Raw genomic sequence first — 15,532 nt, forward strand, 5'->3', positions numbered from 1 at the left:
TATTTAGTATTTACCTATACTGGTTTTGCACTACAACCTCCAGGTTGCTGTCACAACTGATCTCCAGCCAATAGAGGTCAGTTCCCCTTTAGAAAATGCCTGCTTTAGCAATTGGGCTCTATGGCATTGAAGTCCCTCCCCTCTCCAAACCCCGCCATCCTCAAGCTCCACCCCCAAAATCTCCAGGTATTTCCCAACCGGAAGCTGGCAACCCGTGAGCTATTTGATGCTCACATGTAGACTTGAGCCTAATAATCAGTTCCTACAGTGACAAATAACCCACTTTGCAGATCATATACATGTAAATTTGGGGTCCAAATGTGTTGGTAATGATGTTAGATGATGCAGAGTTAACTTTGCAATCTTTGCTAATAATGTTTTGATTTTTAATTTTTTTGGCCTTTTTTAGTTATTGGAAATTTTATTTTTAAAGATCTGTGTAGTGTTTGTTCTAAATGGTAAGCAGTCCAAAGCTCTGTTGATTTGTAAATGGTATAACTTCTTCCATAATGACACCAAATTACAGTGCTGATTGTATGAGGCTAACTCACAAAGCCAAGAGACAATGAAAGGCAAGTCTGAAAGCATCCTGATGAAGTAGGGGTTTTTTAATCTCTGAATTTCTACTTATGAGAATATATTGTTCCAGCTCAAGCAACTTTTCTCCACTAGCTATTGTCCCCAAGTGAATAAGTAGTACTCCCATCCACCCCCTTTATATTTGTGCTAATCAAATGTTTCTCTCTACAGGCAAATTCTTGCAGCAGCAAATAGGGCCGATCAAGTTGGTCATTTTCTGTGGGTGGCATCGGACACTTGGGGCTCCAAACTGAACCCTGTCCTTCAGCATGAAGATGTTGCTGAAGGAGCCATTACCATCCTGCCAAAGAGAGCCACAATAGAAGGTAAGGCTTTTCCTTCTGCAGTCTCTCTGGTGTCATTTAATTTCCCTGCCTTGTTGTTGATGCTTTCGATGGATGTAGGCCACAAACCCGACTTGGTGTAAACCTATTTCATATATTGAATGCTTCAGAGACATAAGCTCAATGCAACCTAATTTGAGTGGAATCATCTTCCTACCTGTGTACACTGCTGATATGAAAACCTGTTATTTCCACAGCTGGAAATTTGTCAGCATTTTTAAAGGACTTTAGAAGCTCACAGACTCCACACTGAATCAGCTTTATCTGTCAGAAAGAAGCATCACACTAATAGCAAGAGCCAGGCAATACTCACTAGCATCTCTCTGGCTTGGTTCAGACGTCACATGAAACTACGGTTTGTTTTAACAACGGTCAGTTTGTGAAGTTAGGATTTGACTTGCAGACAATATAATCCTGGTTTGCCTTGACAGATGCTAGTTACCTCACCTTTGCTTTCCGCCCAGAGATCCTCATAGAGGCCTTGTTGGTGTCCCTGCAGCACCAGGGGACAAGTGTCAAATGAAAGCGTAATGAAGAATATCAGTGGTTAATAGACCAACTTCAAACAAACCATGGTTTCAGATCCTGGTTTAGCATGGCTAACCAGCCATAGTAGTTAATGCAGCAGTGTGCCTTTGGATGGTCACACTAATCATAGTTGCCTCCACATCCTGAAATGAACAGCACCCAGAAAATGAGTTAAAGTAGTTTGTATTAAGGAACCCCGTGGCGCAGAGTGATAAGCTGCAGTACTGCAGTCCTTCAAGCTCTGCTCACGACCTGAGTTTGATCCTGACAAAGTTGGTTTCAGGTAGCTGGCTCAAGGTTGACTCATCCTTCCATCCTTCCAAGGTTGGTAAAACGAGCACCCAGCTTGCTGGGGGTTAAGGGAAGATGACTGGGGAAGGCACTGGCAAACCACCCCTTAAAAAAAAGTCTGCCTAGAAAATGTCGGGAGGTGACATCACCCCATGGGTCAGGAATGTCCCGGTGCTTGCACAGGGGACCTTTACCTCTTTTTTAGTTTGTATTAACAGCTTATCCAACTTTTCAGTGCGGGTTATCCTAACCATGGGTAGCCTTTTGGTTGTCAGCAAACAGGCAAACCTAGCCTCATTCAAACGATGACAGTGCGATGTTGCTGTGCTCCAGTTCTCACTGCCTGAGTACCAAAATACACAGTGAAACAGACTTAGTATTTCTAATGCAACAAGACCCAGGAATTCCGAACTTCCAAATTCCAGATAAGGAGAATTTTAGAAGCATATATGTGTGCTTGGATTCCACCATAGGAAGAATTTTCCAGCAAAACAACCTTGTCTCTTTGTTTCTCTTGTCCTATCCTGGCCTGTAGGATACACATCATTGGCTAAGTTCAGGTGTTCCCCAGCTAAACTGGAGAATTCCAAATGGTGTTCATCTGCCTTTCTTGCTCTGTTGAATATTCTTAGTGGCTCCTTCCATTGTGGATGTCAGCTTTCTCCTTTGGGGGATGGAAGGGTTGATGGGTGTGATATGCTTATTATGAAGCACAGGGGTGCATGCTGTAGGGGAGATCTGCTTTTATGGGATCTTGAGGGACATTAATACCACTCTGCTAGATCAGCTAGCAACTTCATCAGCTGCAACTTCATCCTGACTCCCTAGAATGTGAGGAGCCATGCTTTGACTCTTTCTCACAAGTAGCATTTGGATGCATTCTTCATAAACTCTGTTGACACACCCTGTCACTCATTCTTCTCTCCTTTCTATCTATAGACATGGATAAACACTCAGTTGGAACCCGTTTAGAAGCATAATGGCCGCTGTTTGAAATTCATATTCCTGTTTCATGTGGGAAAAAGTATTTCTGAAGAAGGCTTTGTGTAAAGTCCTCTGGGTACATGGCTTTTCTTGCACATTAGGCTAGGTCTCTGAAGGTTCTAGGAGACATTTCACACATTAAAATGAGATCCCATGTCTTTCCTCCCTCAAAGGAAGATCAAATATTTGCATTCCTTTTCATTAAGTCCTATTGTACTAATTATTCTTCTCAGAGGTAGAAGGAACTCTAGTCTTACTCGCTTTTCCTGCTTCCGCCTAGGTAATTTCTCCCCATATTTTTTGTTTTCATCTCAGTAAGACCAAAAGGCAGCAATTTTGTTTGTGGGTAACCATCAATTTATCACTCTTTCCTCATATGCTCTGTCCTCAGAGGCTTTTCATACTGTTGTTATTGTTGTTCGTTCGCCTGCCACTTGAACTGTTCCAGGTGTTTTGCTGCCCTCATTGTACACCTTCTCAGCAATCCTGTGGGGTACTTTGCTATTATTATTATGAATTTGTCTTGAGGTTTTGACACAGAGTTGCTAAAGATGTAATGATGCATTCCTCTGTTAAGCTGCAGTACTGCAGTCAAAAGCTCTGCTCACGACCTTAGTTCGATCCCGATGGAAGTTGGTTTCAAGGTCGACTCAGCCTTCCATCCTTCTGAGGTCGGTAAAATGAGTACCCAGCTGGGGGTAAAGGGAAGATGACTGGGGAAGGCACTGGCAAACCACCCTGCAAACAAAGACTGCCTAGAAAATGTCAGGGTGTGACATCATCCCATGGATCAGGAATGACCCGGTGCTTGGACAGGGGACCTTTACCTTTTATGAGATGGGAAGCCAGCACTGCTAACCTCTTCCCTCAGACAACGTTATTTCTAGAAGTTCCAAGATTTATGCTCACAGGTATGACCTGTGTATGGATCAGACAGAGAAGTGGTCCAGCATCCTCTTTCACACAACAGCCAGACATAGGAACTCCATAGGACCTCAGGTATAATCCAGCTGACTGCAAAGACAAAGGGAACCCCAATTCACCAATTTTAGTTCCCCCACCCACTCCTGCCTGTCTTTTGAATATGGAAGGACCATGAAAAGTAAGCATACAAGCAGTCAACTTGACATGAATACCTAACTGCTGTGACTTGCAGGAACAATCCCAAGACACATCCCATCACATGTGTTGAGAAGTATAAACAATGGAAACAGTGTGTAGTAAACCCTCTGCAATGCAAACGTTTGAAAGGTGTTGAAAGGTCTGAGAAAAATCTTTATGCACCCACTTCATGGAGGCTCTGGAATCTGGTTCTGCATAGAGGTTTCAGATATGCTCTTTGTTCTGTTTCTATTATGTAGGGTATACTCTCTTTCAGAACTTTTTGGATGTAGAAGATTTGGCATCTGTATGGCAGGGATGCCTTAGCTTAGTCTAACCAAATTGCGGCTTCTTGTTTGAAATGCTGTGATAGGATCATAAGGCATATTGTGTTAATTAAAGGATGTCAATCACATTTCTGTGGGACTATTTATTCAGTTAAATTGGTTATCATTTCTTTTTCTCACCCGTATCATGAAAGTTCTAAAGATTTATAAATTAGACTGCCATGTTTTCATTCTTATCGTTAGATAATATATCAAGTTGTAATGGGAAGAAATACTTCATCATCATCTTTATCTTCTAGTATAGAACAAGTGTTCCCGAAGGGATGCTAGTGCATTTGTGTATATCAAAGAAGAGACAAGATACATACCAGGAATCAGAAGCTCTTTGCTGCTGAAATGGCTGGCTTTTAATTTTGTCCCACAATGTTTGAATGCAGCTATAGTTTAGCATTTCCTTAAAGGCTTTCTTGGCTATTGACCTTAATATAGCTAAGAATGAAATGGTATGCTTAATCAGATTGCTTTAAAAAACGTGGAGCTGCTTTGCTATACCAGTGTTGGCTACTAGTTACCAAGTGGGGCTTGCATTCATTAATAAAATTTGGCATTTATGTTGTACTCTTAGAAGGTTTTCAACACTTCTCAGTCACACCCTTTATCTCATAAATCCTCGCAAGAAGCCTACCTGAAAGTCCTACAATCCTTATCCTGCAGATATGGGACTGAAGCTGAGAGTAGTTAAGACACCCAGAAAGTTCATGGCAGATGATGTATTATGTATAGGGCTTGGATCACAGCTCATACTTGTAGCCACCCCATGATTAAGTTTTGTGTTTACAAGATCCTTATAAAAGTGGGTGTCATCTGTTTGCATAAGCACTGATAGAACTCTGCTGGCAGAAAGTAAAATGATCCCAAGAGGCCCCTTTTCTGTCAAGGTAATTGTCAAAGTAGGACAAAAAGAATAAAGCAAATTCCCAACAAAGTTTGTGGGAACTAGAATTTCTCTTCAGTATCTTTTTTTTCTGACAGTCTTTTTTTACTGATAATGTGAGGATAACATCTCATTGTTAAACCTGTGATATTTCTGACCTCTACTCACACTTTAAAAGCAAAAAAATTAGAATAGCAAGGAGACTTGATGTCTCAGTTGTATTATATGTGTCTGTGCATCACTTTTCATAACTCACCAGGTTCTTGGCAAGCTTTAATAAGTTGTACCGGCAGTATCAATCCAGTGAACAGTACCAGTAAGATAGTGGCAAGATTTAATTTCAGAGTGCAGTCCCATGCAGAGTTTCCCCAGTCTAAGTTCACTGAAGTCAATTGGCTTACATTAGAGAAACTCTACACAGGATTTACACTGTCAGTCTCCCAGATGGCGTAATGAGTGCATTTTAATGGATTTCCTAGCAGATCACTGTTTATAGAATGCACATATGTACATTCAAATTGATGTGTTTGAATCATGTTTTTTATTGATATCTTCAAAACTGTGGCTGGGGCTACAAGTATGGGAGGGCAGGTCAGAGAGCAGGTTTGTAAGAATATGAGTTACATTAATGAAGAAAAGCCCTCTATCACAATAGTGAGCAAGTATCAATTCAGTTCATGCAAGTATAAAACACCGAGATCTCCAAGTTATTTGAGTTCTGTAGAAGATGCAAGCTGCAGTCTCAGTGCTAGAAAAATTGTGCTGGGTACATTAGAGTTTCTCCATGACAGTACAGAGAAGCATTCTGACTCTCCGTGACCGTACAGAGAAGCATTCTGAGGCCCAGAATTTGAAAAGCATGGATCCATGTCATCTGCTTCTCTTATCTTTCTCCTGCCCTTCTTCTTCTTTATGCTAGTTTCCCACCCTTTCTTCAACTCTACTAAAATGAACAGGACTCTTGTTCCAGACAGCTGAATAATGACCAATGAGTAAACAGAAGCAGTAGGGTGGGAGAATCTGAGGCATCATCTTTTGCAAATGCATCTACTGCATTTAGGCTCTCTGTGGAAGAGAGGAAATGCAGGGGAAACCATCTCCAGGGGAAATTATCTCTATCGACAGGAGATCAGTTGTAATAGTGGGAGATCTCCAGCCACCACCTGGAGTTTGGCAACCCTACTTCAGCTGGAGGGGGGAGGTGAACAAGTTGAGCTCTGCTGCTAGAAGAGATTGCCATCCACAGAAATTAACAGTGAATCTACCTCCCCAAAGGGTTTACTACCAATCACATTGATTAACATCTGTTCATTTACATCCATCTTACTATAGTCTGGTTTTGTTTGATATGCTTACAGTAAAGGGTGATGTCACATATTATTTGCAAGATCCAAGAGGTGGATAATCCTTGGGATTAATCTCTTAATAATCACTTCATAAAAAGGGTTAAGTGGAGTTTAATCAGAGCTACTTGGTATCGATAGGCAATAAACAGTACCCATATTTAACTTACAAAAATCAATAAAACAGAACTGCATTTTGTCCAGAGGGCTGTGATTGAAGTTTATTTAGGAAAGATGGGGCTGAAAACCATTATCTGAATTTTATCACTGCTAACATTATTTTCCCACATACCATGAGATGTGAAATGAGCATATATTTATATTGATTAATGTAAAAAGAGTAATATGGTTGCTTATAGTGCCATCCTAAAGACAGGTACACTCTGCTAAGTCAGTTGAAGTCAGTGGGTTTAGGAGGGTGTAATTCTCCTTAGGATAGCTCTATAAAGAAGACTTAATTTAGACTTTTTATGTTGGATGGGAAATCTGAGGTCCCAGAGAGATGTGGTCTCAGCACAGTAAGTGCTTCTACAACATACCACATGGTACAATTCTGGGTGAACAATGCAGAAGAACAATGGCAACACCAAAGTACAATTTCCCCACATATACCAATAAGGGTATATTATGAAGTCCAATTGTGGAAAACAGGACATGGCAGACAATCCAGTGTCAGTTAGTGGTGAGAATGCTGGATTTGGATTGAAGAGATCTGGGTTCAAATCTTCTCTCCATGTACCTAAATGGTCTTAAGCTAGTCCCTCTCTCTCAGCCTTATCTATGTCACAACTAAGTTTGTTCTGAGATTAAAATGGAAGGGGGGCAAACAATGTACAATGCCTGGAGCAACTTGAGTAGGGATGCTGTAATTATCAGGGATACAGATAGGAAGATCACTTCCCAGTTTAATCTGATCTCTATTACATTATTTTCTGTTGGTACGTCCAACAAATCAAATGCATAAACTGACAACACCAGGTCATAACAACAACAGCAGCAGCAGCAACAATCTTGAAATGGAAAGATCATAAAGAAACAGAAAATTGCTGGGGTTCATCTGACAAAATAAATCCAGTCCAGAAGTGAACAGGTGAACTTCTTGGCAGATTGGTTTTCCCAAAACTAATCTAGTCCTCCAAAATTTATATAGAATGGACTGTATATTATATTATTTGTTGTATATTTTAATATTTGTGATTTTATTTGTTGTATTGCCACCTTCAAAATGTATCTATTGAAATGCAGTAGCAGAATCTTGCAAACGAAAGAAACAAACAGTGACTTCTCTTAGTTTCTCCTAGTTTACTTTAATGCCTTCATACTGCTCAGTTCTGGGATCTGATTGTTAATTTTCTTGTTACTTGGGTTTACTTTCCTTTGGATGAGAGAACATTTTAGACATCTGTGTAATTGTTTTGTTTCTTTAAGTATACATATTCAGCATAAGCATAGCAAGCAAGTACTCCTGCAGTCTTGGGCAACTCCTCAAGGCTGCCTCTGTAGTTCCAACTACCTACCACCATAAACTCATTTCCTTCTGTAACTCGCTGTCTTTCTACTGTGCTGCAAAGGGCTGTGTGTCCCATTCAAAGCAGATGAGATCATATATCCAGTTCCATCCATAAAATACAAATTGTACACTCAAGGGAATTAAATTGTTATTGGGACTATGCAGAGAAAGATGAAGAGGATGAGTTGGTTTTTATACCCCATTTTTCTCTACCTTTAAGGAGTCTCAAAACAACATAAAATCACTTTCCCTTTCCCTCCCCACAACAGATACCTTGTGAGGTAGGTAGGGCTGAGAGATTTCGGGGAGAACTGTGACTAGCCCAAGGTCACCCAGCAGGCTTCGTGTAGAGGAGCAGGGTAACAAACCCAGTTCTCCATATTAGACTCCGCCACTCTTATCCACACCACGCTACAACATTCATCCGCCACTCCATTTCATTATTTGAAGCCCCCTTCCCTGCTCTGCTACTATTACTATTTTGAAGGACAGCATGTGTCCTTTGAAAATTAAACTAAGTGGAAGTTAAAGCATCAGAGCCCTCCCCTGCATCACCCCAAGGCAAATGGTCGTCAAGAAACATTTATATTTTATTGAACACATAAACACTGAATCACATAAACACTGGCTCTTCGGGGTCTCCGATAGAGGTATTTCACATCACCTACTTGTCTAGTCCTTTCAATTGGAAATGCCAAGGATTGAACCTAGGACCTTCTGCATACAAAGCAGATGCTCTACCTCTGAGCCACGGCCCTTCCCCATAATTTTGGGCCATTCATAATGATCAGTCCAATCAATCTTAACATCTTTTTTATTATTATTATCATTACTAGTATTAATAATAGTAGTAGTAGTAAGAGCCCCGTGGTGCAGAGTGGTAAGCTGCAATCCGGCAGTCCAAGCTCTGCTCACGACCTGAGTTTGATCCCGACTGAAGTCAGTTTCAGGTAGCTGGCTCGAGATGTGACTCAGCCTTCCATCCTTACGAGGTCAGTCAAATGAGGACCCAGCTTGCTGGGGGTAAAGGGAAGATGAGTGGGGAAGGCACTGGCAAACCACCCCGTAAACAAAGTCTGCCTTGGAAACGTCGGGATGTGACGTTACCCCATGGGTCAGGAATGACCCAGTGCTTGCACCAGGGACCTTTACCTTTAGTAGTAGTAGCAGCAGCAGTAGTTGTTGGTTTCAGCTAATAACTACACAGCTTTAATTGTGCAGACCATGAGCAACCTGAAGGAAATTCTGCATTTGTTTGTTGAATGTGAATAGTGGTGCTATTCCTAGTCCTGTGCAAACATCACCGTGTTCAGGAATTTATATTTTTCCCTACAGTGGGATTTGCACGTAGCCAAAAACGGTCAATTCACATTGTGGTTTAAGGTGGCCATAACCCACCTGAGAGTTGTAAATCTGTCTGCCACTCCCCCCCCCCCATGATAATATTTCTTCTAACCATTTAGTTTTTCTTGCTGGAAGGCAGTGCATCAGCAAGATGTTTCAATTATGATTTAGATACCCTCATTTATCTATTTATGACCGGAAGGAATACCCTAGGAAAATAAAAAATGTGTCTTTGTTATTTTGAGCAAAGTGCTTGAAAAATGAATGAAGCCTGAAGGAACATTTCTACAGACTGTGTAGTGCTTGAGCAAATATATCTTCCCAGGACTACATCTATTCAGGACTGAAGTTATAAGCATCTTTAGACCCCTTTCAGGTATTAAACAGCCCACCCCCCCAGACCCCTGGAAAGATTCCCCATTGGCTATAATGGAGCTGAATATATTCAGATCCCCTTCCACATCTGAAAACAACAACAACAACATATTGGTATGGAAAATCATATTAAAAAATACTGATTTTTTTGTTTTTTGCTCCAATATTCCCAAATCTGGAAAAAAAATACACGCAGACCCTTACTCCAGGTGACATAGATCAGCTCCTGTGGAGAAAATGGCTGCTTTAGAAGGAGAACTCTACGGAATCATACCCTGCTGAGGTCTCTCCCCTCCTCAAACTCTGCCTTCCCCAGGCTCCACCCTGTAATCTCCAGGAGTTTCAAAATGCGGAGTTGGCAACCCTAGTCGAAATTAAGGCTCATTCAGTTTTCAGAAACATTTGAAGTAGGTTTACATTTGCAGTGTAGCAGCATTCAGCATGGTGACTGACCAAAAGAAGCGCTGTAAGGAAGTGTTCCTGTAAGGGAGCCCTGTTCAGTAGCCCTCAACCAATGCGGTTATGCGGCATGTCCCCCAGTGATCCTTGGTGTTCTTTGTTGCTAAAATGAGGATTGGGGGGGAGGGCTAGAAGTGGCAGAAGTCAATAGCGCAGGGGAGTGGAGAAAGACGCATGGGCAAAGAAGGGTGTGGCATTTAGAAGCAACCACTGCACAAAATGGAATTTAGTTTGAGACATGCCTGGGATTGCATGGCAATAACACTAAACCACTTTAAATAATAACAGCCACAAGAAGAATCTCAGAGCTCACTGAATTTATTTTCTTCCCTTCCTTCATGTTGCTTAAATCTTTGGAAGTAGATTTTTTTTAAAACCTCCTTTCTTCCAAGTCAGCTTCAGAAACAAAACAGACAGTGACTGTGCTTCTTGCTATTTGTCTGATTATACAACAATCCTTAAAAAGGGGGGGGGAACATATATCACTGGCTATCCATTGGTTCTGACAAATGCTTTAGCAAGCCTCCAAAGGACAGTAGTTTCACAGCTAGGTTTAAAAGATCAGTACTCTACTGCTGGCCTGATATTCTCTGAGTTGGCTTTTACTTTTCTTCATGTCTTTATCAGCTGAAGGTACTGACATTAGAACCAAAGATAATCTTGCTCTTGCTGTTCTTTCTCTCATTCTTATCGTTGTTGTCCCTGCTTCTGTATGATGTGTTTTTAAAAGGATTTCTAGTTATCAGGGGGGAAAAATGAAGACACGAAGTAGGAGCAGGAAGAGAATGATAGCAGAAATGCACAGGTTGTTAAATCTTCTGGTTGGTCTCCATCAGGTGTATCTTAGAATGACAAGGGGGTCATTGACCTTCTGAGTTTCAAGCTGCCTCTCGCCCAATGGAAGAAATATGTGAATAATGGAAGAAATATGTGAATAATTCACACGCTGACGAACTGCATCTTCATATTTTATTTCCTCTTGCCTTCTGCTGTTTGTTTACTGTCCCCACAGTCGGCAAATAGCGGCTTCCAGCTTTTGTTTAGATTTTACTGCTAATTGAGGCTGATTATTGTTGTCTCGTTTTAGGGAATACTCGTCTTGCCCATTACTCAACACTATCCCAAACATTCATTACTGAGGCATTTTAATGTGGTACTCTGCTCCCCCCCCCTCAAGTCAACACAGTATGCATCTCATCTTTCTCCCACACTTTTCCTTCCTCTTAGTTTGTGCCACAATTAAAGGGAAACAAAGCCTTGATAGTGATACAGGATAATTACTGTCATTAAAATTTACAGTTCTGTTGAACAACAGGAAGGGGGTAAATGATTTAAGAACAAAATAAGTTGTTCAAAGATATGGACTTCAGGAGCAAAGTACCAGAGCAACTGTTCAATGTAATGTCTTAGAGGATGAACACTGTTGGCCATTCTCTTCATACCTTTGTCCCATCTTCTCCCGACTATTGCAATGTGCATTGTGTGGAACTGTACCAGAAATCATACATCATTATATCTGTGAGGAAAGGCACAGAGTAGTACATTAAAGTCCATCCTTCAAAATGAGTGTTGAATGTTTTCAATATTTATGCATTGACTGAAGTTGATGACCTGTTCACCTGATACATGCTCTGATTTGTACTTCCATCTTTTGTATGGACTCCTCTGGCATTCTGTGAGGGCAGATGGTGGTAAAAACTGCTCCTCTCAGTCAGCACAGTCTAAAATGGCTACAAATAGATTAAGACTAGAGCTTTCTGCATGCTGAGTGCTAGTAGGGGTATGAACCATTTTTTTTTTTTTTAGTATTTTTTGGATTTAAGTTTAATAGACTTGAAATTTTTCAGAAAATCTGAAAAAGCCAAATCCCCATACCGACATGGGTTTTGGGGGCACTTCTTTCGAATATCCGAAAAAATTCAGGTCTATTAAACTCTTAGGGAAATCTTTGTGGGGCTCTGGAGGGGGAGGCTGTTTTTTTTAAGGTAGGGCCACCAAATTTTCAGTGCAGCTTTGGGTGACTCTACTTAGAAGACCCCCAGGATTGGTAAAGTTTGGGTCAGGGGGTCCAATTTTATGGACCCCCAAAGAGGGTGCCCTCATCCATTCTCCACTGTTTCCAATGGAGGCAAAAATGGGGCCCCATAAAATTGGACCCCCTGACCCAATCTTCACTAAACTTGGAGGCCCTGATGTCACTTGGAAGACTATTCCACCAAGCTGGGGCCAGGGCTGAAAAGGCCCTGGCTCTTGTCGAGGACAGCCGCAGACTCTTCGGGCCGGGGACCACCAGTAAGTTATTATTCATAGAACGTAGAGCTCTCTGGGGGACATACCAGAAGAGGCTGTCCTGAAAGTATGATGGTCCCACACCATGTAAAGGTTTAAAGGTTAAAACCAGCACCTTGAATCTGATCCAGTACTCCAGCTGGTGCCAGTGCAGCTGCTTTAGCACTGGAGTTATATGGTCTTGCAACAAGGACCCCATAAGGAGCCTCACCGTGGCATTCTGCACCAGCTGGAGCTTCCGGATCAGTCTCAAGGGCAGCCCTACGTAAACTAAGTTACAGTAATCCTGCCTAGGGGTGACCGTTGGGGTGATCACTTTGACTAGGTTGGGGTGGGAGAGGTAAGGGGCCAACTGCCTGGCCCAGCAGAGATGGCCCGGTGGAGCTACACTACACATTTTCTGCCTGTACCTCAAAAAACTGCCACTCCCTAAGCACTGCAAATATTTCCCTTTGACGTAACATTGAACTATTTCAGAGCTGAGAATCACAGAGAGAAAATTTTCCCAGCATAAGAAAACTATAATGAAATCTTTGCAGGGCTTGGGAGGGGAGGGGTCAGGTAGAGGCCCTAAATTTGTAGTGTAGCTCCTGGGGTCTGCCCTTACAAGAACTCCCAAGCTTGGTGAAGATTGGGTAAGGGGGTGCAATTTTACGGACCCCCTTTTTGACATTGGAAACAGTGGAGAATAGATGGGGCATCCTCTTTGGGGGCCCATAAAATTGGATACCCTGGCCCAATCTTCACCAGACTTGGGAGTTCTTATAAGGAGAATGACCTACAGCTACACTGCCAATTTAGTGCCTCTATCTTAAACACAGTCTGCCCAGAGCCCTGCGAAGATTCCCATTAGGGTAAAATGCATCTGAAAAAGCCAAAAACAATGCCTCTTTTTTTCAGTTCGCCATGTATGAATGCACACCCCTAGTGACTAGTTATTTTTCAAATAATAGTTCTGTTACATAGATTTCTGAGAAGTACCTGGAAATGTCTAAGATTCCATAACAATTTCAGCATTTTGAGAACTTTAGCAGCTGAGAGCTATTTTGATTTCTCTCTCTCTCTCTCTCTCTCTCTCTCTCTCTCTCTCTCTCTCTCTCTCTCTCTCTCTCTCTCTCTCTCTGTCTCTCTGTCTCTCTGTCTCTCTGTCTCTCTGTCTCTCTCTGTCTCTCTCTCTCTCTCTCTCTCTCTCTCTCTCTCTCTCTCTCTCTCTCTCTCTCTCTCTCTCTCTCGTGCTAACTCTCATGTCTTCTTGCCGCTTGTAGTACTGGCTGCTTTTTATTGCAGCAGTGTTATTTACAAAACCATATGCTTCCTACGTTTGTTTGTGCCCATGTAGAGAGCAAGGCAAATGGCAGGTGACTCTGTCATACGAAAGACCTTACTTCTTTATCTATAATAAGCTAATTTTGAGGTGATGTTGTATAAGGATTAGAGTATCAGGCTGGGATATGGAAGTGTGTGTGTGTTAAGTGCCATCAAGTCGCTTCTGACTCATGGCGACTCTATGAATCAAAGTCCTCCAAAATGTCTTATCTTTGACAGCCTTGCTCAGATCTTGCAAACTGAAGGCTGTGGCTTCCTTTATTGAGTCAATCCATCTCTTGTTGAGTCTTCCGCTTTTCCTGCTGCCCTCAACCTTTCCTAGCATGACTGTCTTTTCCAGGACTCTTGTGTTCTCATAGTGTGACCAAAATACAATAGCCTCAGTTTCATCATTTTAGCTTCTACGGTCAGTTCAGGCCTGATCTGATCTATAACCCACTGGTTTGTTTGTTTTTTGGCAGTCCAGGGTATCCGTAACACTCTCCTCCAACACCACATTTCAAAGTAATCTACTTTCTTCCTATCCGCTTTCTTCAATGTCCAGCTTTCACACCCATACATAGTAATACATAGTAATAATCCCTATTACTATGTATGGATCTGGGAGACCCAGGTTCAGATCCCCACTCTGCTGTGGAGGTTCATGAGGTGACCTTGGGGCAGTCATTTTCTCTGAGCCTAGCCTACCTGACAGGGTTGTGGTGAAGATAAAGTGGAAGATGTGATCATAAGGTCCCCTGCCTTGAGCTCCTTGAAGGAAAGGAAAATGCACCTACTAAATAAATATCTTCATTCCAAGCATAATGCGCTAAGATTTCCATCTCAAGTGTCATGAGCACACAATCAAATATTAGGTTAGCTACTGTTCTGCAGTGAGGCACACAGTCTTTTCATATGAAGAAGGCTGGTAATCCTGCAGTGATCTGGGCTCAGTTCCCAAACTGTGTATACCAGCTTCATACTCAGGGCGACGTTTCTGAAGCAACCCGGTGCTTAACATTATAAAGTTAAAAAGAAGGCTTTGGGGAGAATTCCAGTAATCCCAAGAAGCCCCTAGCTGAAAGGAAATATTACTGTTTAATATGCAGCTCTTGGGAGGGCAAGAAATGCAATTTTAGTGCAGCAAGATTGTGTTATCAAGTTAATATAGTTTCTTTCCTCCTTTTAAGAGCAGTGGTTTGGAGCGGTGGAATCTGATCTGGAGAACCGGGTTTGATTCCCCCCTCCTCCACATGAGAGGCGGAGGCTAATCTGGTGAACTGGATTTGTTTCCCCACGCCTCCACACGAAGCCAGCTGGGTGACCTTGGGCAAGTTAAAGCTCTTGTTAGAGCTCTCTCAGCCCCACCTACCTCACAGGGTGTCTGTTGTGGAGCGGGGAAAGGAAGGTGATTGTAAGCCGGCTTGATTCTGCCTTAAGTGGTAGAGAAAGTCGACATATAAAAACCAACTCTTCTTCTTCTTTTAACTTTCTGGAAGTATTTGCCCCCCCCTTTTTTTCTTACTGCAGCCTTTTCCAGCTTGTTCTTGTAAAGTCACAGGGGCATTTTTCATGGTAGATTTTGCTTCTGTTTTGCCACAGACTAAAAAAACACACGATTTAAATGTTTTTTTCATGGCCGCGATTTATCTCCGTCAATTATCTGTAGTTTTGGTTTTTCATGGGAACAAAGCACGCTGTATTTGACAATGGTTTGGTCTGTCCCTTCTGCAGGAGGCCTCCCCTTCCAACAGGCTCATTGTTTATGCCTGCCCCCAGCTCCGCCCCAACTCCGCCCAGCAGATTACCTCGTGCGGTTCACCAGCCCCAGCGCAAAAAACAAGCACCAGTCCCTCTGG

The 15,532-nt window shown here is 42.1% G+C and overlaps 1 protein-coding gene across 2 annotated transcripts in view; it reads left to right on the top strand.

Annotated features, from left to right (window-relative positions):
- GRM7 (glutamate metabotropic receptor 7) overlaps positions 1-15,532 on the top strand; it is a 577,049-nt gene that overhangs the window by 314,943 nt on the left and 246,574 nt on the right. For both annotated transcript variants that reach the window (XM_056855460.1, XM_056855468.1), the window contains exon 4: positions 751-905. In XM_056855460.1, coding sequence (XP_056711438.1) covers positions 751-905 — 155 coding nt within the window. The remainder of the gene's footprint in view (positions 1-750; positions 906-15,532) is intronic.

This window comes from Euleptes europaea, chromosome 1 (genome assembly GCF_029931775.1).
Source record: "Euleptes europaea isolate rEulEur1 chromosome 1, rEulEur1.hap1, whole genome shotgun sequence".
In the NCBI taxonomy this organism is placed as follows: Eukaryota; Metazoa; Chordata; class Lepidosauria; order Squamata; family Sphaerodactylidae; genus Euleptes; species Euleptes europaea.